At 58.2% G+C, this 26,640-nt stretch overlaps 1 protein-coding gene across 1 annotated transcript in view; it reads left to right on the forward strand.

The window, feature by feature from the left end:
- ADCK5 (aarF domain containing kinase 5) overlaps positions 1-26,640 on the forward strand; it is a 48,325-nt gene that overhangs the window by 13,260 nt on the left and 8,425 nt on the right. Inside the window, exons 5-9 of the mRNA XM_075589209.1 lie at positions 5,442-5,555; positions 9,603-9,734; positions 11,274-11,357; positions 15,104-15,185; positions 22,922-23,000. Of these exons, the coding sequence (XP_075445324.1) occupies positions 5,442-5,555; positions 9,603-9,734; positions 11,274-11,357; positions 15,104-15,185; positions 22,922-23,000 (491 nt within the window). The remainder of the gene's footprint in view (positions 1-5,441; positions 5,556-9,602; positions 9,735-11,273; positions 11,358-15,103; positions 15,186-22,921; positions 23,001-26,640) is intronic.

Below are 26,640 nucleotides of genomic sequence, written 5' to 3' on the forward strand. Positions count from 1 at the left end.
CTTCCTATAGTAGCCTGCAGTGCCTAGAAACGCCATGACCTGCTTCTTGGTTTTGGGAGTGGGCCACTGCACTACTGCCTCTACCTTAGCTGGTTCTGGCTTGAGGTGCCCTCCACCCACTCTATGCCCCAGGTATAAGACTTCAGCCATCCCTACTAAGCACTTGGTGGGTTTTAAGGTGAGACCTGCCTCCCTAATCCTGGCTAGCACTGCAGCTACATGAATTAAGTGTGATTCCCAGGAGTTACTGAACACAGCAATATCATCCAGATAAGCCCTTGCAAACCCTTGCATGCCCTCTAGCAAACAATTGACCAGGCGTTGGAAGGTAGCCGGTGCATTCTTCATCCCAAATGGCATCACTAAGAACTCATAGAGGCCACTTGGGGTCATGCAAGCCGACTTCTCCCTAGCCTCCTGGGTCAAAGGGATCAGCCAGTACCCTTTACTGAGATCCATGGTGGTCAGATACTTTGCCCCCGCGGGTTCATCCAGCAACTCATCCATGCGGGGCATGGGGTAGGCATCTGAAACCGTCCCTGCATTGAGCTGCCGGTAGTCCACATAGAACCGGGTGGTCCCATCCTTCTTAGGCACTAGGACTACCGGACCAGCCCAAGGACTCTGGGATGGTACAATTACCCCTAGGGCCAGTATCTCCTCCACCTCCCTCTCTATACTGCCCTTCCCCTCTGCTGACACTCTATAAACGTGCTTATGCAGAGGTCTCAGATCCCCTGTAAGCACTGGGTGCTCAGTGATGTGTGTCCTCCCTGGCTTGTCTGTGAACAGAGCCCTATACTGGTCTAGCATAGCCCTGGCATCTGCTCTCTGCCTGACACTCAGCTGAGCCCCTATCTCCACCTGCTCTATGGTACCTCCCTGCCTAGCCTCCCCTAGGAGATCTGGCAGAGCTACAGTATGTCCTCCTTGAGCATATTGATGTGATAGACTTTGGTCCGCCCTGTCTCCCTAACCCTGGCTAGCACTGCTGCTACCTGTCCTGGATACCAACCCCAAATCTGCCTAAAGCCAACTATCCTCTCCCTGTATGTCCCTACATACCTCTGCACTCTCTCTGGTGACCTCCTGACCAGGCGGTGGGAGGTAGCCAGAGCATTCCTCATCCTGAATGGCACCCTGAAAAACTCAGAGGCCATTCTGAAGGCTGAAGACTGACTCCCCCTTTGCCTTCCTCTCTACACTGTCTGCCACCTCTGCTGATACTCCATAGATATTCTTATGCAGAGGATGCAGATCACCTGGGAGCACAGGCTGATCTGTACTATGTGCCCTGCCCAGCTTGTCTGAGAACAGGACCCTAGGCTGCTCTACCCTAGCCCCGGTTTCTGCCCCTGCCTGCCTACCTCCACGGCCCCCTAGCTCAACTAGGACCCCCCTAAGAAACCCTATCCTACCTAAGAGGCCTGGCACTGCCTGAGCTACTTCCTGAAACATGTTCCCCATTCCTGGTAACAGGTTCAGGAGCATCTGCACATAATCACCCGCTTTACCCTCTGGCTGGCAGGCGTCCCAGGGGTGGCCAAAGTCTGCCACTGCCCCTGCTGCCTCCGGCCAGAGGTAAGGCTGCAACAGCTGGGTTCTCATGTGAGTGACCCCCTGATGCCCCACTAGTGGACTGGGGAAGGCTACCTGCAACACTTGCTGCCTACCCTCCCCGGGTCCCACTAACCGTCTTCTACCTGTCCAGCCCCTGGCTAACCCGGTAGAACCTGGCTCCCTACCCCAGAGCCCGTGGTGCCACAGCCAGTGGTCTGACACCCCCCGCTTTCCCAGGACTCGGACGCCCGCAGTCCCATACCTTCTAAGCTGGGGTCAGCTTTCACTGCATCCCTATCTGCTGTCCCTAATTCTAACCACCCACCCTTAGTCTTTAAGTCAGGGGTAACAGGGACAGGTAAAGGGAACAGTAAGTCAGTCACTGGTCGCGACTCAGAAGTCTGGCTTACCTGTCTGGTCTCCGCAGAGGCCACTGGAACCGTTGGTCCCAAATGCAGGGGGACAGAGGTTGATTCTGCTGTGATTCCTGATGACAGGCTCTTAGGAATCGCCGCATCAGCAGGCAATTCCGCAGCAACCACACAGATCACAGGCTCCAGGTTATTGCTAAGGTGCACCTCAGCAGTTTCCCTGGACAAAACCCCCACCTCCCTCATGCCATGATTGGCACCCCCATCCAAAACGATCTGGGCACCCTGGAAGGACCGCAGCCCTCCATCAGGCATGGTTCTTTGCACCCCGGTGCCCGGGAGCAAATCTTCTGGCTGCACCAGAATAACAGCAGCACCCAAATCTGGCAAGCTCCCTGCTTGCTGGGCACCAAAGGTAACCCTCCGTGGCTGCCTGCTCAGGACATCAGCAGGCTGCATCTCGACTGATGCACTTGGACATCCTGTGCTCACTGCTGCTGGCTTCGAGGTGTCAAAAGCAGCATCTGCCTGGGACATCCCTCTTGGTTGTGGCTCCATGGCTGTGCTCTGTTCCTCTGTGTGGGCCAGCCCAAGCTGGGTTACTGGCCCTGCAGCTTGTGAACGTTGCCCCTGATGGGGTCCCCCAGACCGCTCACGGGCAATGTGGCTGGATGTGGCCCACCTTGTGGCAATGATAGCACCGTCTCTCAAGCTTGAACTCCCCAGTATAGGGCGTGTCGCTGCCCACTGTATGTTTGGGAGTCCGCTGAGGTGCAGACTGGGCCCCCCTAGCCGGAATGGCTGCCTCTCTGGGGACTGCTGCGTTGCTCACCAAGGCTGTGCTGGTTACATATTCATTTGCTGTCTCTGCTGCTTCCACAGCAGTTACTCTGGGAACGTCCTGTTCCCCGCTGACAAGGTGGGAGTGAGGGGGCCTTCCAAGCGCTGTCGACAGGAGCTGGAGTCGCAGGCGGTGAGGAGTGCAATGAGCTCAGAGGTAGCAATTCCGGTCGCCGCAGCGACTGATCCATCTGCACCCCCTGGCACCACGCCACCCTCTTCCAGGTGGTCACTGACATCCTCCCTCTGTCCTTGCAGCCCCGGAGCTGGAGGGACCTCCTGCACTCCGGGCTGAGTACTGTCTGCTGCCACAGCAGCTGGAGGGGCTATCCTGCCCTCATATTCTTGTAAATTCTCCTCCAGCTGACTCTTTGAACGACCGTCTGTCGTGAAACCATACCCCACACATCTCTCCACTATCTGCGCCCGGTTCCAGGTACAAAACCTTCCTGAGCGTGGACTCATGGTGCCACTGGGGTATGGGTCCAGAGACCAGTGAATTATATCGTGCTCTTTGGAAGTGTGTGTAAGTTGCCACTTGTCTGAGGAGCTTGCAATCTACAAGGTCCTCACTATATTACAGAGCCCCGCAGGACACTGCAATATAGGCTCAATCAGTATCTCACCAGCTGCCACCAGTTTTAAATGCTTGTGACGGGAGACGCACTTAATAACACATTTATATTTCGTGGATCCTGATTGAGCAGAACAGGTTGAGCAAAATAAACTGAGATTTATTCCCTTGATAGGCAAACACACGACAACTGCAGAATACACTTAATAATTCCACTTACGGGTAGAGGAACAGGGGATAATGTCCAGAAAGGTGCAAAGCACCAGAAGATTGTCTTTTAAAAATGTAGTCCTTTTGCAAATTGCCACATAAATAGCCAGTCCAATCCTTCTGTGAATGTGCAAAGTCTTTTCTGGTTCTTTGGGGTTCGTTCTGGAATCCCCAGGGCTAACGAAATCCTGAAGCAGGGCAAGTTTCCTTGTTGCGATGTTTTTAACCCCTTGCGTTCTGGAATCGTAGCCGCTGTACTTAGATCTTATCAGCTTGAAGAAATCGGATAACAGCAACAACAACAACAACACAGGAATGAGGGTTACAGGCCTTTTTAAGGATTAGGGCCTGTGGGGTTTACATTAGCCTCATCCCATTGGCAAGGAATTATCTTCCTCCTATTAGAATCTGCCATGTCACATGGGCAAATCCTACAGCCAGCTCAGGTAACTCTGAGCATGCTCAGTAAGCAGCTTGGTAGCACTGCTAAGTAAAAAGGGGCCCCTCATTTCTGGGGACGCAATGTCTGGAGTTTGGTCCCAAGGTTTGGAATATCCAGGATGAGTAACAGGATCTGCTACTCAGAAACATCCTGATTAAGTGACACTGTAAGACTCTGGGGTCTTTCATCCCCTAGACGCATCGGCATCTCCCCAACAGGGGGCTCATGTATGCATAACATTTGTTCCTTAATGCATTACAAAGGCAGGCAGAAAAAAATAGCATCCTGCCGGCACATTTTAAAACTGCAACAGAAAGGCACTTTATCAAAAATATATGTTTCCCTTATGACAGTTATATTTTTAATATATGTGTTTTGGGGGGTTACACTGAGGCTGCACACCAAAAATCAGGGTGCTGCCTCACTCCGTTCCTAAATTAGTAGTCTTAATGGAACGGCTCCTGTTATTCAGCACTGCAGGTAGGGACAAGCCTGCAAAAAGGGGACAACAATGCGTATAGGGGAAAATGGTACAGGGGAACAGCATATAAAATTAACCCCTTCATCCCCAATACGAAATAGGGGTAACCAGCTGAGCACACTGCCTTTATTAATGCACTGATTACCCCCATTTTCGCCACACCCGCCTATGTGTCTCTCTCTCTCTGGCCCGCCTCTGTCTCTCTCTCTGGCCCGCCTCTGTCTCTCTCTCTGGCCCGCCTCTGTCTCTCCCTCTCTCTGGCCCGCCCCTGTCTCTCTCTCTCTCTGGCCCGCCTCTGTCTCTCTCTCTCTCTGGCCCGCCCCTGTCTCTCTCTCTCTCTGGCCCGCCTCTGTCTCTCTCTCTCTCTCTCTCTCTCTCTCTCTGGCTCGCCTCTGTCTCTCTCTCTGGCCCGCCTCTGTGTCTCTCTCTCTGGCCCGCCTCTGTGTCTCTCTCTCTCTCTGGCCCGCCCCTCTCTCTCTCTCTCTCTCTGGCCCGCCTCTGTCTCTCTCTCTCTCTCCCTCTGGCTCGCCTCTGTCTCTCTCTGTCTCTCTCTCTGGCCCGCCTCTGTCTCTCTCTCTAGCCCGCCTCTGTCTCTCTCTCTCTCTCTCTCTCTCTGGCCCGCCTCTGTCTCTCTCTCTCTGGCCTGTCTCTCTGTCTGGCCCGCCTCTGTGTGTGTGTGTGTGTCTCTCTGTCTCGCCCGCCTCTGTGTCGCTCTCGCCCGCCTCTGCCTCCCCTACCCGGAGTGATGCCCCTCCTGTATTTGCCCCTCCTGTATTTGCTCTCCTGTATTTGCCCCTCCTGTATTTGCCCCTCCTGTATTTGCCCCTCCTGTATTTGCCCTTCTGTATTTGCCCTCCTGTATTTGCCCCTCCTGTATTTGCCCCTCCTGTATTTGCCCCTCCTGTATTTGCCCCTCCTGTATTTGCCCCTCCTGTATTTGCCCCTCCTGTATTTGCCCCCTAGATACAGTACATTGATCTCCGTGACCGGTTTGATGGTGACATTCGGACGCTGGAGCTGTTACTGCGTCTGATCGAGTTTATGCACCCAACGTTCGGCTTCAGCTGGGTCCTGAAGGTGGTCCCCCCTTCTCATACCCTGCCCCCCCCACCTCTCATACCCTGTACCCCCCCACCTCTCATACCCTGTACCCCCCCTCCTCTCATACCCTGCCCCCCACCTCTCCTCTCATACCCTGCCCCCCACCTCTCCTCTCATACCCTGCCCCCCACCTCTCCTCTCATACCCTGCCCCCCACCTCTCCTCTCATACCCTGCCCCCCACCTCTCCTCTCATACCCTGCCCCCCACCTCATACCCTGCCCCCCACCTCTCCTCTCGTACCCTGCCCCCCCCCTCATACCCTGCCCCCCCTCTCCTCTCATACCCTGCCCCCCACCTCTCCTCTCGTACCCTGTACCCCCCCACCTCTCCTCTCATACCCTGTACCCCCCATCTCTCATACCCTGTACCCCCCCATCTCTCATACCCTGTACCCCCCCTCCTCTCATACCCTGTACCCCCCCTCCTTTCATACCCTGTACCCCCGTCCTCTCATACCCTGTACCCCCGTCCTCTCATACCCTGCCCCCCCTTCTCATACCCTCCCCCCCTCCTCTCATACCTGTGCCTCCCCTCCTCTCATACCCTGCCCCCCCCTCCTCTCATACCCTGCCCCCCCCTCCTCTCATACCCTGCCCCCCCCTCCTCTCATACCCTGCCCCCCTCCTCTCATACCCTGCCCCCCTCCTCTCATACCCTGTACCCCCCCTCCTCTCATACCCTGTACCCCCCCCCTCCTCTCATACCATGTGACTGCCTGTTCTCTCCCTCCCCTCGGCAGGACCTGAAGCACACCCTACCCCCCCCCTCCTCTCATACCCTGCCCCCCCCTCCTCTCATACCCTGCCCCCCCCTCCTCTCATACCCTGCCCCCCTCCTCTCATACCCTGCCCCCCCCTCCTCTCATACCCTGCCCCCCCTCCTCTCATACCCTGCCCCCCTCCTCTCATACCCTGCTGCCCCCCCTCCTCTCATACCCTGCCCCCCCCTAATCTCATACCCTGCCCCCCCCTCCTCTCATACCCTGTCCCCCCCCTCCTCTCACACCCTGCCCCCCTCTCCCCCTGGCAGGACCTGAAGCACACCCTGCCCCCCCTCCTCTCACACCCTGCCCCCCCCTCCTCTCACACCCTGACCCCCCTCCTCTCACACCCTGCCCCACCTCCTCTCACACCCTGCCCCACCTCTCACACCCTGCCCCCCCTCTCACACCCTGCCCCCCTCCTCTCACACCCTGCCCCCCTCCTCTCACACCCTGCCCCCCCCTCCTCTCACACCCTGCCCCCCCTCCTCTCACACCCTGCCCCCCCCTCCTCTCACACCCTGCCCCCCCCTCCTCTCACACCCTGCCCCCCCCTCCTCTCACACCCTGCCCCCCCTCCTCTCACACCCTGCCCCCCCTCCTCTAACACCCTGCCCCCCCCTCCCCCGGCAGGACCTGAAGCACACCCTGCCCCCCCTCCTCTCACACCCTGCCCCCCCCTCCTCTCACACCCTGCCCCCCCCTTCCCCCGGCAGGACCTGAAGCACACCCTGCCCCCCTCCTCTCATACCTTGCCCCCCCCCCTCCTCTCACACCCTGCCCCCCCTCCCCTCACACCCTGTCCCCCCCTCCCCCCGGCAGGACCTGAAGCACACCCTGCCCCCCCCCCTCCTCTCATACCTTGCCCCCCCCTCCTCTCACACCCTGCCCCCCCCTCCCCCTGGGAGGACCTGAAGCACACCCTGCCCCCCTCCTCTCACACCCCGCCCCCCCCTCCTCTCACACCCTGCCCCCCCCTCCTCTCACACCCTGCCCCCCCCTCCTCTCACACCCTGCCCCCCACTCCTCTCACACCCTGCCCCCCCCCCTCCTCTCACACCCTGCCCCCCCCTCCTCTAACACCCTGCCCCCCCCTCCCCCGGCAGGACCTGAAGCACACCCTGCCCCCCCCCCTCCTCTCATACCTTGCCCCCCCCCCCTCCTCTCACACCCTGCCCCCCCCCCCCCCCCCTCCCCCCGGCAGGACCTGAAGCACACCCTGCCTCCCCCTCCCCTCACACCCTGTCCCCCCCTCCCCCCGGCAGGACCTGAAGCACACCCTGCCCCCCCCCCTCCTCTCATACCTTGCCCCCCCCTCCTCTCATACCCTGCCCCCCCCTCCCCTCACACCCTGTCCCCCCCTCCCCTCACACCCTGTCCCCCCTCCCCCCGGCAGGACCTGAAGCACACCCTGCCCCCCCCCCCCTCTCACACCCTGCCCCCCTCCTCTCACACCCTGCCCCCCTCCTCTCACACCCTGCCCCCCCCTCCTCTCACACCCTGCCCCCCCTCCTCTCACACCCTGCCCCCCCCTCCTCTCACACCCTGCCCCCCCCTCCTCTCACACCCTGCCCCCCCTCCTCTCACACCCTGCCCCCCCTCCTCTAACACCCTGCCCCCCCCTCCCCCGGCAGGACCTGAAGCACACCCTGCCCCCCCTCCTCTCACACCCTGCCCCCCCCTCCTCTCACACCCTGCCCCCCCCTTCCCCCGGCAGGACCTGAAGCACACCCTGCCCCCCTCCTCTCATACCTTGCCCCCCCCCCTCCTCTCACACCCTGCCCCCCCTCCCCTCACACCCTGTCCCCCCCTCCCCCCGGCAGGACCTGAAGCACACCCTGCCCCCCCCCCCTCCTCTCATACCTTGCCCCCCCCTCCTCTCACACCCTGCCCCCCCCTCCCCCTGGGAGGACCTGAAGCACACCCTGCCCCCCTCCTCTCACACCCCGCCCCCCCCTCCTCTCACACCCTGCCCCCCCCTCCTCTCACACCCTGCCCCCCCCTCCTCTCACACCCTGCCCCCCACTCCTCTCACACCCTGCCCCCCCCCCCTCCTCTCACACCCTGCCCCCCCCTCCTCTAACACCCTGCCCCCCCCTCCCCCGGCAGGACCTGAAGCACACCCTGCCCCCCCCCCTCCTCTCATACCTTGCCCCCCCCCCCCTCCTCTCACACCCTGCCCCCCCCCCCCCCCCCTCCCCCCGGCAGGACCTGAAGCACACCCTGCCTCCCCCTCCCCTCACACCCTGTCCCCCCCTCCCCCCGGCAGGACCTGAAGCACACCCTGCCCCCCCCCCTCCTCTCATACCTTGCCCCCCCCTCCTCTCATACCCTGCCCCCCCCTCCCCTCACACCCTGTCCCCCCCTCCCCTCACACCCTGTCCCCCCTCCCCCCGGCAGGACCTGAAGCACACCCTGCCCCCCCCTCCTCTCACACCCTGCCCCCCCCTCCTCTCACACCCTGTGCCCCCCTCCCCCCTGCAGGACCTGAAGCACACCCTGCCCCCCCCCTCCTCTCACACCCTGTGCCCCCCTCCCCCCGGCAGGACCTGAAGCACACCCTGCCCCCCCCTCCTCTCACACCCTGCCCCCCCCTCCTCTCACACCCTGCCCCCCCCCCCCTCCTCTAACACCCTGCCCACCTCCCCCCGGCAGGACCTGAAGCACACCCTGCCCCCCCTCCTCTCACACCCTGCCCCCCCTCCTCTCACACCCTGCCCCCCCTCCTCTCACACCCTGCCCCCCCCTCCTCTCACACCCTGCCCCCCCCTCATCTCACACCCTGCCCCCCCCTCCTCTCACACCCTGCCCCCCCCTCCTCTCACACCCTGCCCCCCCTCCTCTCACACCCTGGCCTCCCCTCCTCTAACACCCTGTGCCCCCCTCCCCCCGGCAGGACCTGAAGCACACCCTGCCCCCCCCCCTCCTCTAACACCCTGCCCCCCCCTCCCCTCACACCCTGTGCCCCCCTCCCCCCGGCAGGACCTGAAGCACACCCTGCCCCCCCCCCCTCCTCTCACACCCTGCCCCCCCCCCTGCAGGACCTGAAACACACCCTGGCCCCCTGTGACTGCCTGTGCCCCCCCCTCCTCTCACACCCTGTGACTGCCTGTCCCCCCCTCCCCCCGGCAGGACCTGAAACACACCCTGCCCCCCCCTCCTCTCACACCCTGCCCCCCCTCCTCTCACACCCTGTGACTGCCTGTGTCCCCCCCTCCTCTCACACCCTGTGACTGCCTGTCCCCCCCCTCCCCCCGGCAGGACCTGAAGCACACCCTGGCCCAGGAGTTGGACTTTGAGAATGAGGGGAGGAATTCGGAGCGCTGTGCGCGGGACCTGCGGGGGCTCGCGTACGTCCTCATACCCACAGTGCACTGGGACCGCACCAGCAAGGTGACCGGGAGGGTTAACTAGGGGTATTATCTGGGGGTGTAACTAGAGGTGGGACCTGCCCCCCGGGTGGGGTAAGTGGAGGTGGGACCTGCCCCCCGGGGTGGGGTAAGTGGAGGTGGGACCTGCCCCCCGGGGTGGGGTAAGTGGAGGTGGGACCTGCCCCCCGGGGTGGGGTAAGTGGAGGTGTGACCTGCCCCGGGGCGGGGTAAGTGGAGGTGGGACCTGCGCCCCGGGGTGGGGTAAGTGGAGGTGTGACCTGCCCCGGGGTGGGGTAAGTGGAGATGGGACCTGCCCCGGGGTGGGGTAAGTGGAGATGGGACCTGCCCCCCGGGTGGGGTAAGTGGAGATGGGACATGCCCCCGGGTGGGGTAAGTGGAGGTGTGACCTGCCCCGGGGTGGGGTAAGTGGAGGTGTGACCTGCCCCGAGGCGGGGTAAGTGGAGGTGTGACCTGCTCCGAGGCAGGGTAAGTAGAGGTGTGACCTGCCCCGGGGCGGGGTAAGTGGAGGTGTGACCTGCCCCGGGGCGGGGTAAGTGGAGGTGTGACCTGCCCCAGGGTGGGGTAAGTGGAGGTGTGAGCTGCCCCGGGGTGTGGTAAGTGGAGGTGTGAGCTGCCCCGGGGTGGGGTAAGTGGAGGTGTGAGCTGCCCCGGGGTGGGGTAAGTGGAGGTGTGAGCTTCCCCGGGGTGGGGTAAGTGGAGGTGTGAGCTGCCCCGGGGTGGGGTAAGTGGAGGTGTGGTAAGTGGAGGTGTGACCTGCCCCGAGGTGGGGTAAGTGGAGATGTGACCTGCCCCGGGGTGGGGTAAGTGGAGGTGTGACCTGCCCCGGGGTGGGGTAAGTGGAGGTGTGACCTGCCCCGGGGTGGGGTAAGTGGAGGTGTGAGCTGCCCCGGGGTGGGGTAAGTGGAGGTGTGACCTGCCCCGGGGTGTGGTAAGTGGAGGTGTGACCTGCCCCGAGGTGGGGTAAGTGGAGGTGTGAGCTGCCCCGGGGTGGGGTAAGTGGAGGTGTGACCTGCCCCGGGGTGGGGTAAGTGGAGGTGTGACCTGCCCCGGGGTGGGGTAAGTGGAGGTGTGACCTGCCCCGGGGTGGGGTAAGTGGAGGTGTGACCTGCCCCGGGGTGGGATTAGTGGAGGTGTGACCTGCCCCGGGGTGGGGTAAGTGGAGGTGTGACCTGCCCCGGGCGGGGTAAGTGGAGGTGTGACCTGCCCCGGGGTGGGGTAAGTGGAGGTATGACCTGCCCCGGGTGGGGTAAGTGGAGGTGGGACCTGCCCCGGGGTGGGGTAAGTGGAGGTGTGACCTGCCCCGGGGCGGGGTAAGTGGAGGTGTGACCTGCCCCGGGGTGGGGTAAGTGGCGGTGTGACCTGCCCCGGGGTGGGGTAAGTGGAGGTGTGACCTGCCCCGGGGTGGGGTAAGTGGAGGTGTGACCTGCCCCGGGGTGGGGTAAGTGGAGGTGTGACCTGCCCCGGGGCGGGGTAAGTGGAGGTGTGACCTGCCCCGGGGTGGGGTAAGTGGAGGTGTGACCTGCCCCCGGTGTCTCTGCAGCGGGTGCTGACGGCAGATTACTGCGCCGGCTGCAAAGTGAGCAGCGTGGAGGGAATCCGGGCGCAGGGCCTCCACCCCAAGGACGTGAGTGTGAGACGGCCACGCAGACACGGCCCCCCTCCCCCCTCATACCTTGTGTGTGTCCCCCTCATACCTTGTGTGTCCCCCCCTCATACCTTGTGTGTCCCCCCCTCATACCTTGTGTGTCCCCCCCCTCATACCTTGTGTGTCCCCCCCTCATACCTTGTGTGTCCCCCTCATACCTTGTGTGTCCCCCTCATACCTTGTGTGTCCCCCCCTCATAACTTGTGTGTCCCCCCCTCATACCTTGTGTGTCCCCCCCTCATACCTTGTGTGTCCCCCCCTCATACCTTGTGTGTCCCCCCCTCATACCTTGTGTGTCCCCCCTCATACCTTGTGTGTCCCCCCTCATACCTTGTGTGTCCCCCTCATACCTTGTGTGTCCCCCTCATACCTTGTGTGTCCCCCCTCATACCTTGTGTGTGTCCCCCTCATATACCCTGTCCCCTCCTCTCTCTCATACCTTGTGTGTCCCCCCTCATATACCCTGTCCCCTCCTCTCTCTCATACCCTGTCCCCCCTCCCTCTCATACCCTGTCCCCCTCCTCTCTCATACCCTGTCCCCTCCTCTCTCTCATACCCTGTCCCCTCCTCTCTCTCATATACCCTGTCCCCTCCTCTCTCTCATACCCTGTCCCCCCTCCCTCTCATACCCTGTCCCCCCTCCCTCTCATACCCTGTCCCCCTCCTCTCTCTCATACCCTGTCCCCTCCTCTCTCTCATACCCTGTCCCCTCCTCTCTCTCATATACCCTGTCCCCTCCTCTCTCTCATACCCTGTCCCCCCTCCCTCTCATACCCTGTCCCCTCCCCTCTCATACCCTGTCCCCTCCCCTCTCATACCCTGTCCCCTCCCCTCTCATACCCTGTCCCCCCTCTCTCTCATACCCTGTCCCCCCCTCTCTCTCATACCCTGTCCCCCCCTCTCTCTCATACCCTGTCCCCCCCTCTCTCTCATACCCTGTCCCCCTCCTCTCTCTCATACCCTGTCCCCCTCCTCTCTCTCATACCCTGTCCCCTCCTCTCTCTCATACCCTGTCCCCTCCTCTCTTTCATACCCTGTCCCCTCCCCTCTCTCATACCCTGTCCCCTCCCCTCTCTCATACCCTGTCCCCTCCCCTCATACCCTGTCCCCTCCCCTCTCTCATACCCTGTCCCCTCCTCTCTCTCATACCCTGTCCCCTCCTCTCTCTCATACCCTGTCCCCTCCTCTCTCTCATACCCTGTCCCCTCCTCTCTCTCATACCCTGTCCCCTCCTCTCTCTCATACCCTGTCCCCTCCTCTCTCTCATACCCTGTCCCCTCCTCTCTCTCATACCCTGTCCCCTCCTCTCTCTCATACCCTGTCCCCTCCTCTCTCTCATACCCTGTCCCCTCCTCTCTCTCTCATACCCTGTCCCCTCCTCTCTCTCTCATACCCTGTCCCCTCCTCTCTCTCTCATACCCTGTCCCCTCCTCTCTCTCTCATACCCTGTCCCCTCCTCTCTCTCTCATACCCTGTCCCCTCCTCTCTCTCTCATACTCTCTCATACCCTGTCCCTCCTCTCTCTCTCATACCCTGTCCCCTCCTCTCTCTCTCATACCCTGTCCCTCCTCTCTCTCTCATACCCTGTCCCCCCTCTCTCATACCCTATCCCCCCCTCTCTCTCATACCCTATCCCCTCCCCTCTCTCATACCCTGTTCCCCCCCCTCTCTCTCATACCCTGTCCCCTCTCTCTCATACCCTGTCCCTCCCCTCTCTCATACCCTGTCCCCTCCCCTCTCATACCCTGTCCCCTCCCCTCTCATACCCTGTCCCCTCCCCTCTCATACCCTGTCCCCTCCTCCCTCTCATACCCTGTCCCCTCCTCTCTCTCATACCCTGTCCCCCCTCCTCTCTCTCATACCCTGTCCCCCTCCTCTCTCTCATACCCTGTCCCCTCCTCTCTCTCATACCCTGTCCCCCTCCTCTCTCTCATACCCTGTCCCCCTCCTCTCTCTCATACCCTGTCCCCTCCCCTCTCTCATACCCTGTCCCCCTCCCCTCTCTCATACCCTGTCCCCCTCCCCTCTCTCATACCCTGTCCCCCTCCCCTCTCTCATACCCTGTCCCCCTCCCCTCTCTCATACCCTGTCCCCCTCCCCTCTCTCATACCCTGTCCCCTCCCTCTCTCATACCCTGTCCCCCTCCCCTCTCTCATACCCTGTCCCCCTCCCCTCTCTCATACCCTGTCCCCCCTCCCCTCTCTCATTACCCTGTCCCCCTCCCCTCTCTCATACCCTGTCCCCCTCCCCTCTCTCATACCCTGTCCCCCTCCCCTCTCTCATACCCTGTCCCCCCTCCCCTCTCTCATACCCTGTCCCCCCTCCCCTCTCTCATACCCTGTCCCCCCTCCCCTCTCTCATACCCTGTCCCCCCTCCCCTCTCTCATACCCTGTCCCCCCTCCCCTCTCTCATACCCTGTCCCCCCTCCCCTCTCTCATACCCTGTCCCCCCTCCCCTCTCTCATACCCTGTCCCCCCTCCCCTCTCTCATACCCTGTCCCCCTCCCCTCTCTCATACCCTGTCCCCCTCCCCTCTCTCATACCCTGTCCCCCTCCCCTCTCTCATACCCTGTCCCCCCTCCCCTCTCTCATACCCTGTCCCCCTCCCCTCTCTCATACCCTGTCCCCCCTCCCCTCTCTCATACCCTGTCCCCTCCCCTCTCTCATACCCTGTCCCCCTCCCCTCTCTCATACCCTGTCCCCCTCCCCTCTCTCATACCCTGTCCCCCTCCCTCTCTCATACCCTGTCCCCCCTCCCCTCTCTCATACCCTGTCCCCCCTCCCCTCTCTCATACCCTGTCCCCCCTCCCCTCTCTCATACCCTGTCCCCCTCCCTCTCTCATACCCTGTCCCCCCTCCCCTCTCTCATACCCTGTCCCCCTCCCCTCTCTCATACCCTGTCCCCCTCCCCTCTCTCATACCCTGTCCCCCTCCCCTCTCTCATACCCTGTCCCCCTCCCCTCTCTCATACCCTGTCCCCCTCCCCTCTCTCATACCCTGTCCCCCTCCCCTCTCTCATACCCTGTCCCCCTCCCCTCTCTCATACCCTGTCCCCCTCCCCTCTCTCATACCCTGTCCCCCTCCCCTCTCTCATACCCTGTCCCCCTCCCCTCTCTCATACCCTGTCCCCCTCCCTCTCTCATACCCTGTCCCCCTCCCCTCTCTCATACCCTGTCCCCCTCCCCTCTCTCATACCCTGTCCCCCTCCCTCTCTCATACCCTGTCCCCCTCCCCTCTCTCATACCCTGTCCCCCTCCCCTCTCTCATACCCTGTCCCCCTCCCCTACTGTCCCTCTGTCTCATACCCTGTCCCCCTCCTCTGTCTCATACCCTGTCCCCCTCCTCTGTCTCATACCCTGTCCCCCTCCTCTGTCTCATACCCTGTCCCCCTCCTCTGTCTCATACCCTGTCCCCCTCTTCTGTCTCATACCCTGTCCCCCTCTTCTCTCTCATACCCTGTCCCCCTCTTCTCTCTCATACCCTGTCCCCCTCTTCTCTCTCATACCCTGTCCCCCTCCTCTCTCTCATACCCTGTCCCCCTCCTCTCTCTCATACCCTGTCCCCTCCCCTCTCTCTCATACCCTGTCCCCCTCCTCTCTCTCATACCCTGTCCCCTCCCCTCTCTCTCATTCCCTGTCCCCCCTCCCTCCTCTCATACCCTGTCCCCCTCCCCTCTCTCACGCCCTGTCCCCCTCCCCCGTGGCACTGTCCGTGTCTCTTCGCAGGCAGCTGAGAAATTGATCAAAGTTTTTGCTGAGCAAATATTCTACACGGGATTTATCCACGCGGACCCCCACCCCGGGAACGGTAAATACCCGCGCGGACCCCCACCCCGGGAACGGTAAATACCCGCGCGGACCCCCACCCCGGGAACGGTAAATACCCGCGCGGACCCCCACCCCGGGAACGGTAAATACCCGCGCGGACCCCCACCCCGGGAACGGTAAATACCCGCGCGGACCCCCACCCCGGGAACGGTAAATACCCGCGCGGACCCCCACCCCGGGAACGGTAAATACCCGCGCGGACCCCCACCCCGGGAACGGTAAATACCCGCGCGGACCCCCACCCCGGGAACGGTAAATACCCGCGCGGACCCCCACCCCGGGAACGGTAAATACCCGCGCGGACCCCCACCCCGGGAACGGTAAATACCCGCGCGGACCCCCACCCCGGGAACGGTAAATACCCGCGCGGACCCCCACCCCGGGAACGGTAAATACCCGCGCCCACCCCCACCCCGGGAACGGTAAATACCCGCGCCCACCCCCACCCCGGGAACGGTAAATACCCGCGCCCACCCCCACCCCGGGAACGGTAACTACCCGCGGGGACCCCCACCCCGGGAACGGTAACTACCCGCGGGGACCCCCACCCCGGGAACGGTAACTACCCGCGCGGACCCCCACCCCGGGAACGGTAACTACCCGCGCGGACCCCCCCCCCCGGGAACGGTAAATACCCGCGCGGACCCCCACCCCCCCCCCCCCCGGGAACGGTAAATACCCGCGCCCACCCCGGGAACGGTAAATACCCGCGCGGACCCCCACCCCGGGAACGGTAACTACCCGCGCGGACCCCCCCCCCCCAGGAACGGTAAATACCCGCGCGGACCCCCCCCCCCCCCCCCGGGAACGGTAAATACCCGCGCGGACCCCCACCCCCCCCCCCCCCCCCCCCGGGAACGGTAAATACCCGCGCCCACCCCGGGAACGGTAAATACCCGCGTGGACCCCCACCCCGGGAACGGTAAATACCCGCGCGGACCCCCACCCCGGGAACGGTAAAAACCCGCGCGGACCCCCAAGCCGGGAACGGTAAATACCCGCGCGGACCCCCACCCCGGGAACGGTAAATACCCGCGCGGACCCCCACCCCGGGAACGGTAAATACCCGCGCGGACCCCCACCCCGGGAACGGTAAATACCCGCGATGACCCCCACCCCGGGAACGGTAAATACCCGCGCGGACCCCCACCCCGGGAACGGTAAATACCCGCGCGGACCCCCACCCCGGGAACGGTAAATACCCGCGCGGATCCCCACCCCGGGAACGGTAAATACCCGAGCGGACCCCCACCCCGGGAACGGTAACTACCCGCGTGGACCCCCACCCCGGGAACGGTAAATACCCGCGCGGACCCCCACCCCGGGAACGGTAAATACCTGCGCCCACCCCCCCACCCCACCCCCCCCGGGAACGGTAAATACCCGCGCCCACCCACACCCCGGCAACGGTAAATACCCGCGCCCACCACGGGAACGGTAAATACCCGCGCGGCCCCTGTCACGGTAGCTTATGACAAGATACAATGAACACCAAATATCTGGGTTGAACTGAACGAGGCTTAGATATAATAAAATATAATTTATTCCTTAAATAAGGTGAACACAGCAATATAGTGCAATTAACAGACAAGAAGGTAACACTTACTTAGGGTTGGGGAATGGAGAAGTATCAGCTAGCAATTCTCCAGCAATCCAGTGACATTCAAGGTGGTATCAGAAGCACAACTCCAAAACTGTAGGGTTGACACAGTTTTTATACCTGTGCAACCCTATTCTTAACATTGAACACAGCCTATTGGTGAACAATTATCTGTATTCACTCTCTAATGTGGAGACACAGACTAACCCATGCCCTCAGGTAACAATTAGACTGGCAGAGTTTGTTGATTGACTAATACTTAATCCCTAGACATTGGGTAACAATCAAGGCAGTTACTTTTTGATCGCCGTGCTTAGACTACTCAGCCGTCTGCCCTTCATGACTTATTAGCCTAGCAAATGGCGTCTGCATTTTCAGAACAGATCCAAAATAAAATACATATACACTTTAATATCTACACATATTAATAAGTTCCATTCTGGTGGGCTCAGTGGGCCGACCTTTGCCAGTTTTTAATGCCTACAGTGACTCCACATATTGGCCAAATATGAACTCTCTGCGACCTCCAGAACTGGAGATACAGAAATGCACTTTAAAACATTAAAATACAGGCTTATAATGAAACATGGGAACAGGGGAACATACATTTTCAAGGTACAACAAGGTGCAAACCTCATCCCTGGACCGCAGTCCAGTTAATAACCCCTTGTCTCTCTGGTGAGGTCAGGGGATGGCCATATGGGGTGCAACCCCTTTAATACCGGGCCACCCCCTTTCTCCCTCTACACCTCCCCTTCTTAATGGGTGACCTGTGGCCCACTGGCCCTAACGGGGAGTGGGGCACTGCTGGCACCCTTAACAAACTCAGTCTCAGAGGGATACTCCTGACGTGAAAGTCCATCAGCATTGCTGTTTTCACTACCCTTTTTGTGCTGAATCGTAAACTCAAACTCTTGCAAGGCCAAGCTCCACCTTAGCAACTTGGCATTCTCCCCTGATGCCCTCTGCAGCCAACTCAAGGGGTTGTGGTCTGTGAGGACCATGAAAGCCCTTCCATACACATAGGGCTGGAGTTTTTTGAGTGCCCACACAATGGCCAAGCACTCTTTCTCAATGGTGGCATAGGCCACCTCTCTGGGAAGTAGTTTTCGGCTGAGGTACACCACAGGGTGCTCTCTACCATCGTCCCCCACTTGGCTCAACACAGCCCCAATGCCATAGTCCGAGGCATCAGTCTGTATAAGGAAATGTTTGGTATAGTCCGGGGCAGCCAGTATGGGGGCCCCAGCAAGCGCAGTTTTCAGTGCCTGGAAAGCAGTTTAACAGGCAGGAGTCCAGGTAATAAGCACAGGCAGTTGCTTCTCAGTCAGATCAGTCAGGGGTTTGGCCACGGCGCTGTACTGTGGGACAAACTTCCTATAGTACCCTGCGGTGCCCAAAAATGCCACGACCTGTTTCTTGGTCTTTGGAACAGGCCACTGAACTATGGCTTCTACCTTGGCTGGCTCTGGTTTGAGGTGCGCCCTCCACTCACCCTGTGCCCTAAGTACAGGACTTCTGCCATACCTACCATACACTTAGTGGGTTTTAAGGTAAGCCCAGCCTCCCTGATCCTATCCAGCACCGCAGCTATATGTCCTAAATGGGAGTCCCAGGAATTACTAAAGACAGCAATGTCATCTAAGTAAACCCTGGCATAGCTCTGCATCCCTTCCAGTAACCTATTGACCAGGCGTTGGAAGGTAGCCGGGGCATTCTTCATCCCATATGGCATCACTAAAAACTCATAGAGGCCACTTGGAGTGATGAATGCTGACTTCTCCCTAGCCTCCAGGGTCAGTGGGATTTGCCAATAGCCTTTGCTCAAATCCATAGTGGTCAGATACTTTGCCCCCGCGAGTTCATCTAGTAACTCATCCATGCGGGGCATGGGGTAGGCATCTGACACCGTCCCAGTGTTGAGCAAGCGGTAGTCCATAAAAAATCGGGTGGTCTTGTCCTTCTTAGTAACTAGGACTACCGGGCTTGCCCAAGGACTCTGGGACGGAGTAATAACACCTAGGGTCAGCATCTCCTCTATCTCCCTCTCCATACTGGTCTTGACACCTGCTGACACTCTATAAGCGTACTTATGCAGAGGCCGCAGGTCCCCTGTGAGCACTGGGTGTTTTGTGAGATGTGTGGTCCCTGGCATGTCAGTGAAGAGGGCCCCATACTTAGCTAGCATGTCCCTGGCTTCTCCCTTCTGCCTAGCACTCAACTGTGCCCCTATCTCCACCTGCTCCCCAGTGTTTCCCTGCCTGCTAGAAATCATAAGGGGTCCTACAAGATCCATCGCTACTTTCTGGAAGGGTTCCCCTATTATCGGTAGGGATTTCAGGGGTGCCTTCACACGGTCGCCCGACTTACCCACTCGCTGGCAGGCATCACAAGAGCGGCAGAAATTGCCCACATCTCGAGATGCCCCCGGCCAGTAGTAACGCTGTAATAACCGGGCTCGCGTTCTGTTGCCCCCCTGATGTCCCGCTAACGGAATAGAGTGAGCTACCCGTAACAGTTGCTGTCTGTACCTCTGGGGCACTACTAGCTGTCGCTTACCGGTCAATCCCTCCTCTATCCCTGGGTTCCCTTCTTCTCTATACAGGAGTCCCTTATACCATAGGCAGCGCTCAGTGCCCTCCCCTGCCTGAGATTCGGACGCCCGAAGTCTCATGCCGGCCAGGGTAGGGTCTGTCTTCACTGCCTCCCTAAACTGGGATCCTAAGTCTGGCAACCCCCCAGTCATGTCATTGTCAGGGGAATGGGGAAGGGTAAGGGGGAACAGTAAGTCAGTCTGTGGTTGCAACTGATCCTGGCTTACCTCCCCGGGCTCCTCTGTGCCCTCCGCTAACTTTGGTCCCAAAGGCTGGGGGACTGGCGCCGCCGCCATTGCCGCTGTCTGGCTCCGGGTAACCTCCGCCATTGCAGCGGGTTTGGGCACTCGGTCGTAGGTGCAGGTCATCGGTCCCAGATCGTTGCCAAGAAGAACATCGGCATCCAAACCGGGTAAAACCCCCACCTCCCGCACACCCTGGCCCTCCCCCCAATCCAAAAAGATTCTGGCCACTTGCAGGAAACGTGGCTCTCCGTCGGCCACAGTGATCTATATCCCAGGGCCTGGGATCAATTCCTCTGGCCGGACCATATCAGGTCGGACCAGGGTCACTGAAGCTCCTGAATCCAGCAAGCCGACTGCTTGCCGGTCACCGACTGTGACCGGGGTGAGATGTCTGCTCCGGCCGTCCGTCTGCTGCAGGTCCGCACTGAGATGTCCTCCGCTCCTGGCTGTAGGCACCGATGAAACCGGGACAGGTGCTGCATGGGACGCCTCACTGGGAGTTGGTTCCATGACCGGTCCGGAGTCTGTGGTGGAGGCCACCCGCACGTGGGCTACCAGCTTCGCAGCTGGGGTGCGTTGCCCCTGATGGGGTCCGCCGGAACACAGGGGTTCCGGGCAATCTGGTCTGATGTGACCAGGGCGGTTGCAGTTGTAGCACCGGCGCTCGTGCCGGAGCTCCCCCGCCTTCGGTGGACTGCTGCCCGCAGGCGGCCTCTAAGTCCATTGGGGGGTATTGGCAGACTTTCTGGCCGGTGCCGCCACCGCCGCCTTGGCTACTGTTTTGGCGGTCATCAGGGCTCGGTTGGCCACATAGTCATCTGCAAGCCTTGCCGCCTCCTGGTAAGTCTTGGGCTTCTTGTCGTACACCCAAGCCCTCACCGCCGGCGGACACTGCTCCATGAGCTGCTCCTGGAAGATGAGGTCCAGCAGGCGTTGGTAAGTCCGTGCCTTATAGCCCTCCACCCAGCGTATCCCGTATAAAGCCATGCGGGTCACGTAGGTAACATAGGACTCCTGGGGCTGCCTCTCCTCCTGCCGGAATTTACCCCGGTAGGCTTCAGGGGTAAAACCGTACTGAAACAATAACAGTTCTTTCAGGTGGTCATAGTCATCAGCATACTCATCTGGAAGCGCCATCATTGTCTGCTTAGCCAAGCCGGACAGTAAGGGGTCCAAACGTGCAACCCTATGCTGGGGAAGCACTTTGTACCGCCGGCACTGCGTTTCAAAGTTCTTTAAGAAACTGTCAATCTGGTCAGTGCCTTCCACGAACTTGGTGAGACTGTGCTGGTCCAGTTTGCGTTCATCTGTGTTGGGTTGGACAGGGGGGCAATAAGCGGGTCTGTTCACTGCCGTAGTGATAAACTGCAGCCGCTCCTCTGGTGTCCCTCTGTCACCCCACGTAGTAATCAGTGCCAACATTTCAGGGGTGAACGGACTGGTAGCCGCAGCAACCAGTACCCCTCCTGTTGCACTGCTCCCGGGAGGTTCACTCGTTCCCTCCCCGAGATTCCGCCGCCCCGGCACTGGGTTCCTTCCCTGATCTCCGGGTGGCTGTATAAGGGCAAGCTGAGCCGTATCCTGAGGCTCTGCAAGCCGGGCTTCATAGTCACCGATTGCGTCAACCATGTCTGCGACCTCCTGGTTCTCATAGGGCAGTCCATATTCACGGCACTTGTCCTTCAGCTGAGCTCGGGTCCAGATGTTGGATGAGCCTTCAGCCTCGCTCATGGTTCAGTCGCAGCAGTGAGGTGGTGTTACAACTTGTGTTAACTGTTGCACTACTGCGTGTTCAATATCTTTAGTCCCAGGAACTTGCAATTACCATCAAGTTCCTACTATGTTACAGTATCCCGCAATATACTGTAACACAGGTCCAGTTCAGTCCCACCGCTGCCACCAGTTAATTATAGAGCTTGTCACGGTAGCTTATGACAAGATATAATGAACACCAAATATCTGGGTTGAACTGAACGAGGCTTAGATATAATAAAATATAATTTATTCCTTAAATAAGGTGAACACAGCAATATAGTACAATTAACAGACAAGAAGGTAACACTTACTTAGGGTTGGGGAATGGAGAAGTATCAGCTAGCAATTCTCCATCAATCCAGTGACATTCCAGGTGGAATCAGAAGCACAACACCAGCAATCCAGCACAACTCAAAACTGTAGCGTTGACACAGTTTATATACCTGTGCAACCCTATTCTTAACTTTGAACAGCCTATTGGTGAACAATTATCTGTATTCACTCTCTAATGTGGAGACACAGACTAACCCATGCCCTCAGGTAACAGTTAGACTGGCAGAGTTTGTTGATTGACTAATACTTAATCCCTAGACATTGGGTAACAATCAAGGCAGTTACTTTTTGATCACCGTGCTTAGGCTACTCAGCCGTCTGCCCTTCATGACTTATTAGCCTAGCAAATGGTGTCTGCATTTTCAGAACAGATCCAAAATAAAATACATATACACTTTAATATCTACACATATTAATAAGTTCCATTCTGGTGGGCTCAGTGGGCCGACCTTTGCCAGTTTTTAATGCCTACAGTGACTCCACATATTGGCCAAATATGAACTCTCTGCGACCTCCAGAACTGGAGATACAGAAATGCACTTTAAAACATTAAAATACATGCTTATAATGAAACATGGGAACATACATTTTCAAGGTACAACAAGGTGCAAACCTCATCCCTGGACCGCAGTCCAGTTAATAACCCCTTGTCTCTCTGGTGAGGTCAGGGGATGGCCATATGGGGTGCAACCCCTTTAATACCGGGCCACCCCCTTTCTCCCTCTACAGCCCCCCACCCCAGGAACGGTAAATACCCACGCGGCCCCCCACCCCGGGAACGGTAAATACCCACGCGCCCCCCCACCCCGGGAACGGTAATTACCCACCCCGGGAACGGTAAATGCCCACCCCCACCCCGGGAACGGTAAATACCCATGCGGACCCCCACCCCGGGAACGGTAAATACCCACGCGGACCCCCACCCCGGGAACGGTAAATACCCACGTAGACCCCCACCCCGGGAACGATAAATGCCCACCCGCACCCCGGGAACGGTAATTACCCATGCGTTTCTTCGCCCCACGCTGTGTGTGACAGTAACAGGGAACAGTGTCTCGGTGCCGCGCTGGGTGGTGATGACGTCCTGCGACGTGTCCCGGTGCCGCGCTGGGTGGTGATGACGTCCTGCGACGTGTCCCGGTGCCGCGCTGGGTGGTATTGACATGGCGTGTCCCCTCTGTCCCTGCAGTTCTGGTGAAGAAAGGTCCGGATGGGAAAGTGCAACTGGTACTGCTGGACCACGGGCTGTATGAGACTCTGAGCAAGAGGTAACGTGTGTGTGTTTGTGTGTGTGTGTGTGTGTGTGTGTGTCACTGTATGAGACTCTGAGCAAGAGGTAACGTGTGTGTGTTTGTGTGTGTGTGTGTGAGTGTGTCACTGTATGAGAGTCTGAGCAAGAGGTAACAAGGTGTGTGTGTTTGTGTGTGTGTGTGTCACTGTATGAGAGTCTGAGCAAGAGGTAACAAGGTGTGTGTGTGTGTGTGTGTGTGTGTTACTGAGAGTCTGAGCAAGAGGTAACACGTGTGTGTGTGTTACTGAGAGTCTGAGCAAGAGGTAACACGTGTGTGTGTGTGTGTGTGTGTGTGTGTGTGTGTGTCACTGTATGAGAGTCTGAGCAAGAGGTAACAAGGTGTGTGTGTGTGTGTGTGTGTGTGTTACTGAGAGTCTGAGCAAGAGGTAACACGTGTGTGTGTGTGTTACTGAGAGTCTGAGCAAGAGGTAACACGTGTGTGTGTGTGTGTCACTGTATGAGACTCTGAGCAAGAGGTAACACGTGTGTGTGTGTCACTGTATGAGAGTCTGAGCAAGAGGTAACAAGGTGTGTGTGTTACTGAGAGTCTGAGCAAGCGGTAACAAGGTGTGTGTGTGTCACTGTATGAAAGTCTGAGCAAGAGGTAACAAGGTGTGTGTGTGTGTGTGTCACTGTATGAGACTCTGAGCAAGAGGTAACACGTGTGTGTGTGTGTGTGTGTGTGTCACTGTATGAGACTCTGAGCAAGAGGTAACGTGTGTGTGTGTGTGTGTGTGTGTGTGTGTGTGTGTCACTGTATGAGAGTCTGAGCAAGCGGTAACAAGGTGTGTGTGTGTCACTGTATGAAAGTCTGAGCAAGAGGTAACAAGGTGTGTGTGTGTGTGTGTGTCACTGTATGAGACTCTGAGCAAGCGGTAACACGTGTGTGTGTGTGTGTGTGTGTGTGTGTGTGTGTGTGTCACTGTATGAGAGTCTGAGCAAGAGGTAACAAGGTTTGTGTGTTACTGAGAGTCTGAGCAAGCGGTAACAAGGTGTGTGTGTGTCACTGTATGAGACTCTGAGCAAGAGGTAACACGTGTGTGTGTGTGTGTGTGTGTGTGTGTGTGTGTGTGTGTCACTGTATGAGAGTCTGAGCAAGAGCTAACAAGGTGTGTGTGTGTGTGTGTCACTGTATGAGTCTGAGCAAGAGGTAACAAGGTGTGTGTGTTACTGAGAGTCTGAGCAAGCGGTAACAAGGTGTGTGTGTCTCACTGTATGAGAGTGAGCAAGCGGTAACAAGGTGTGTGTGTGTCACTGTATGAGTGAGCAAGCGGTAACAAGGTGTGTGTGTGTCACCTGTATGAGAGTGAGCAAGCGGTAACAAGGTGTGTGTGTGTCACTGTATGAGAGTGAGCAAGCGGTAACAAGGTGTGTGTGTGTCACTGTATGAGAGTGAGCAAGAGGTAACAAGGTGTGTGTGTGTCACTGTATGAGAGTCTGAGCAAGAGGTAACAAGGTGTGTGTGTGTGTGTGTGTGTGTCACTGTATGAGAGTGAGCAAGCGGTAACAAGGTGTGTGTGTGTCACTGTATGAGAGTCTGAGCAAGAGGTAACAAGGTGTGTGTGTTTGTGTGTGTGTGTGTTACTGTATGAGAGTCTGAGCAAGAGGTAACAAGGTGTGTGTGTCTGTGTGTCAACTGCAGAATCCACTTAATAATTACACTTACAGCTATAGGAACAGGGGATAATGTCCAGTGAACGGAAACCACAGGAAAGATGTCTTTTAAGCTTGCTGTCCGTTTGCAAGGGGCGCAAGAAACAAAGCCCATAAATCCTTGGAAAACTAAATGTCCGTTCTGAGTCCGTGGGGTTAGTTACAGAACCCCCAGCACAAACTAATTCCTGAGGATGGGATGTCCGTTCTGGTTACGCTGGAAAGCATTCATTGTCTCCTGGAATTGCAGCTGCTGGACTTAAACGCAAAACTTTGTAAAGTTTCTTCAGATGTTACCAGAAAAATCAGACAATGGAGATAGCTTGGGGAGCATGTATATAGGGTCTGATAGCTTGGGGAGCATGTATATAGGGTCTGATAGCCTATCTCCAACATAGCCCTCAGGTGTGGGGAAAATCATTCCCCAATCCCCTACTTGCCCACAGTTTGGAGAGTGGGAACTCTAGGGATTTACTGTTCACACAGAGTATGTTCGACAACGCCACCTTGGCTACTTAGCATAGGTGCACTCCCCTCTTTACCTGGCCCCTCTCGGACTGGATGGGGGAACTCAGGAAGGTGAGCTAGCCCAGATGGGTCAACAGGATTTCTTATTTAGCATCCATCTGGCCAATTCACACCCACCTGACTCTGGAGCTTTCATATGCAGAGACTCACAGGTGTGGGCCCAGCATGTTACGTTTAAAGCTTGCATAGGAAAGTGACCCAGCTCATAGGTGTCAAGACATTTGGTTATTGTGCATTTTAATGACCGGAGGAAAAAAACCTCATCCTGCTTGTCTCTTACAACCTGCAACAAAAATACACTTTATTGAAAATACATGTTCCCCTTATCTCCCAATTATATTTTTCATATGTGTGTGCTTGGGATGTACTATACTGCAAGCTCATACAATCCTGCAAAATGGGGACAACAAGGGACAGAGGGGAAAATAAGACATGTACAGTGCATGAATAATTAACCCCTCCATCCCCAATACGAAATAGGGGTAACCAGCCAAGCACACTGCCTTTATTAATGCGCTCATTACCCCCATTTTCGTCACTGTGTGTGTGTCACACTGTGTGTGTTTGTGTGTGTGTGTCACACTGTGTGTGTGTGTCACACTGTGTGTGTGTGTGTCACACTGTGTGTGTGTGTGTCACACTGTGTGTGTGTCACACTGTGTGTGTGTCACACTGTGTGTGTGTGTGTGTGTGTGTGTGTGTGTGTGTGTGTGTGTGTGTGTGTGTGTGTGTGTGTGTGTGTGTGTGTGTGTGTGTGTGTGTGTCGCGCTGTATGCCTGTGCTTTATTACCCTGTATGTGTAACACAACAAATATACTCTGGTGCGTACAAAATAAATGTCCAGATAGCAAAGTAATAATGGATCACACCATGGACCCGATGTGCCCCCCGATGTACCCCAGATGGGCCCCAGATGGGCCCCCGACGACCGCGGCGATGTTCTCCGATTGGTCGGTTTTGCAGACACATTTGCTAGTCTCTGTCCGATTGGTCGGTTTTGCAGACACATTTGCTAGTCTCTGTCCGATTGGTCGGTTTTGCAGACACATTTGCTAGTCTCTGTCCGATTGGTCGGTTTTGCAGACACATTTGCTAGTCTCTGTCCGATTGGTCGGTTTTGCAGACACATTTGCTAGCCTCTGTCTGATTGGTCGGTTTCACAGTTGACGCGGTTTCCCTCCAGGACGCCGTCACAGAGATGACGCTCACAGATATTTACACCTGCGAAGTGACGCAGTCACGAAACGCGTAGGGTCGATCTCTTACTGCAGCTGGTCCTCGGAAGCGTGCACGCGATCGCACGGACAGGCGGTCCGGGGGACGCATTTCCGAGAATATCATATCTAGCATGGGAGCTGTTGTGTTTGTGCTTGTGTGTTATTTGTGTACGTGTTAGTTGTGATGTTTGTATGGCATGGAGTACTTCTATTCTCTGA

The sequence above is a fragment of the Ascaphus truei genome, chromosome 2 (assembly GCF_040206685.1).
Source record: "Ascaphus truei isolate aAscTru1 chromosome 2, aAscTru1.hap1, whole genome shotgun sequence".
Taxonomy (NCBI): Eukaryota; Metazoa; Chordata; class Amphibia; order Anura; family Ascaphidae; genus Ascaphus; species Ascaphus truei.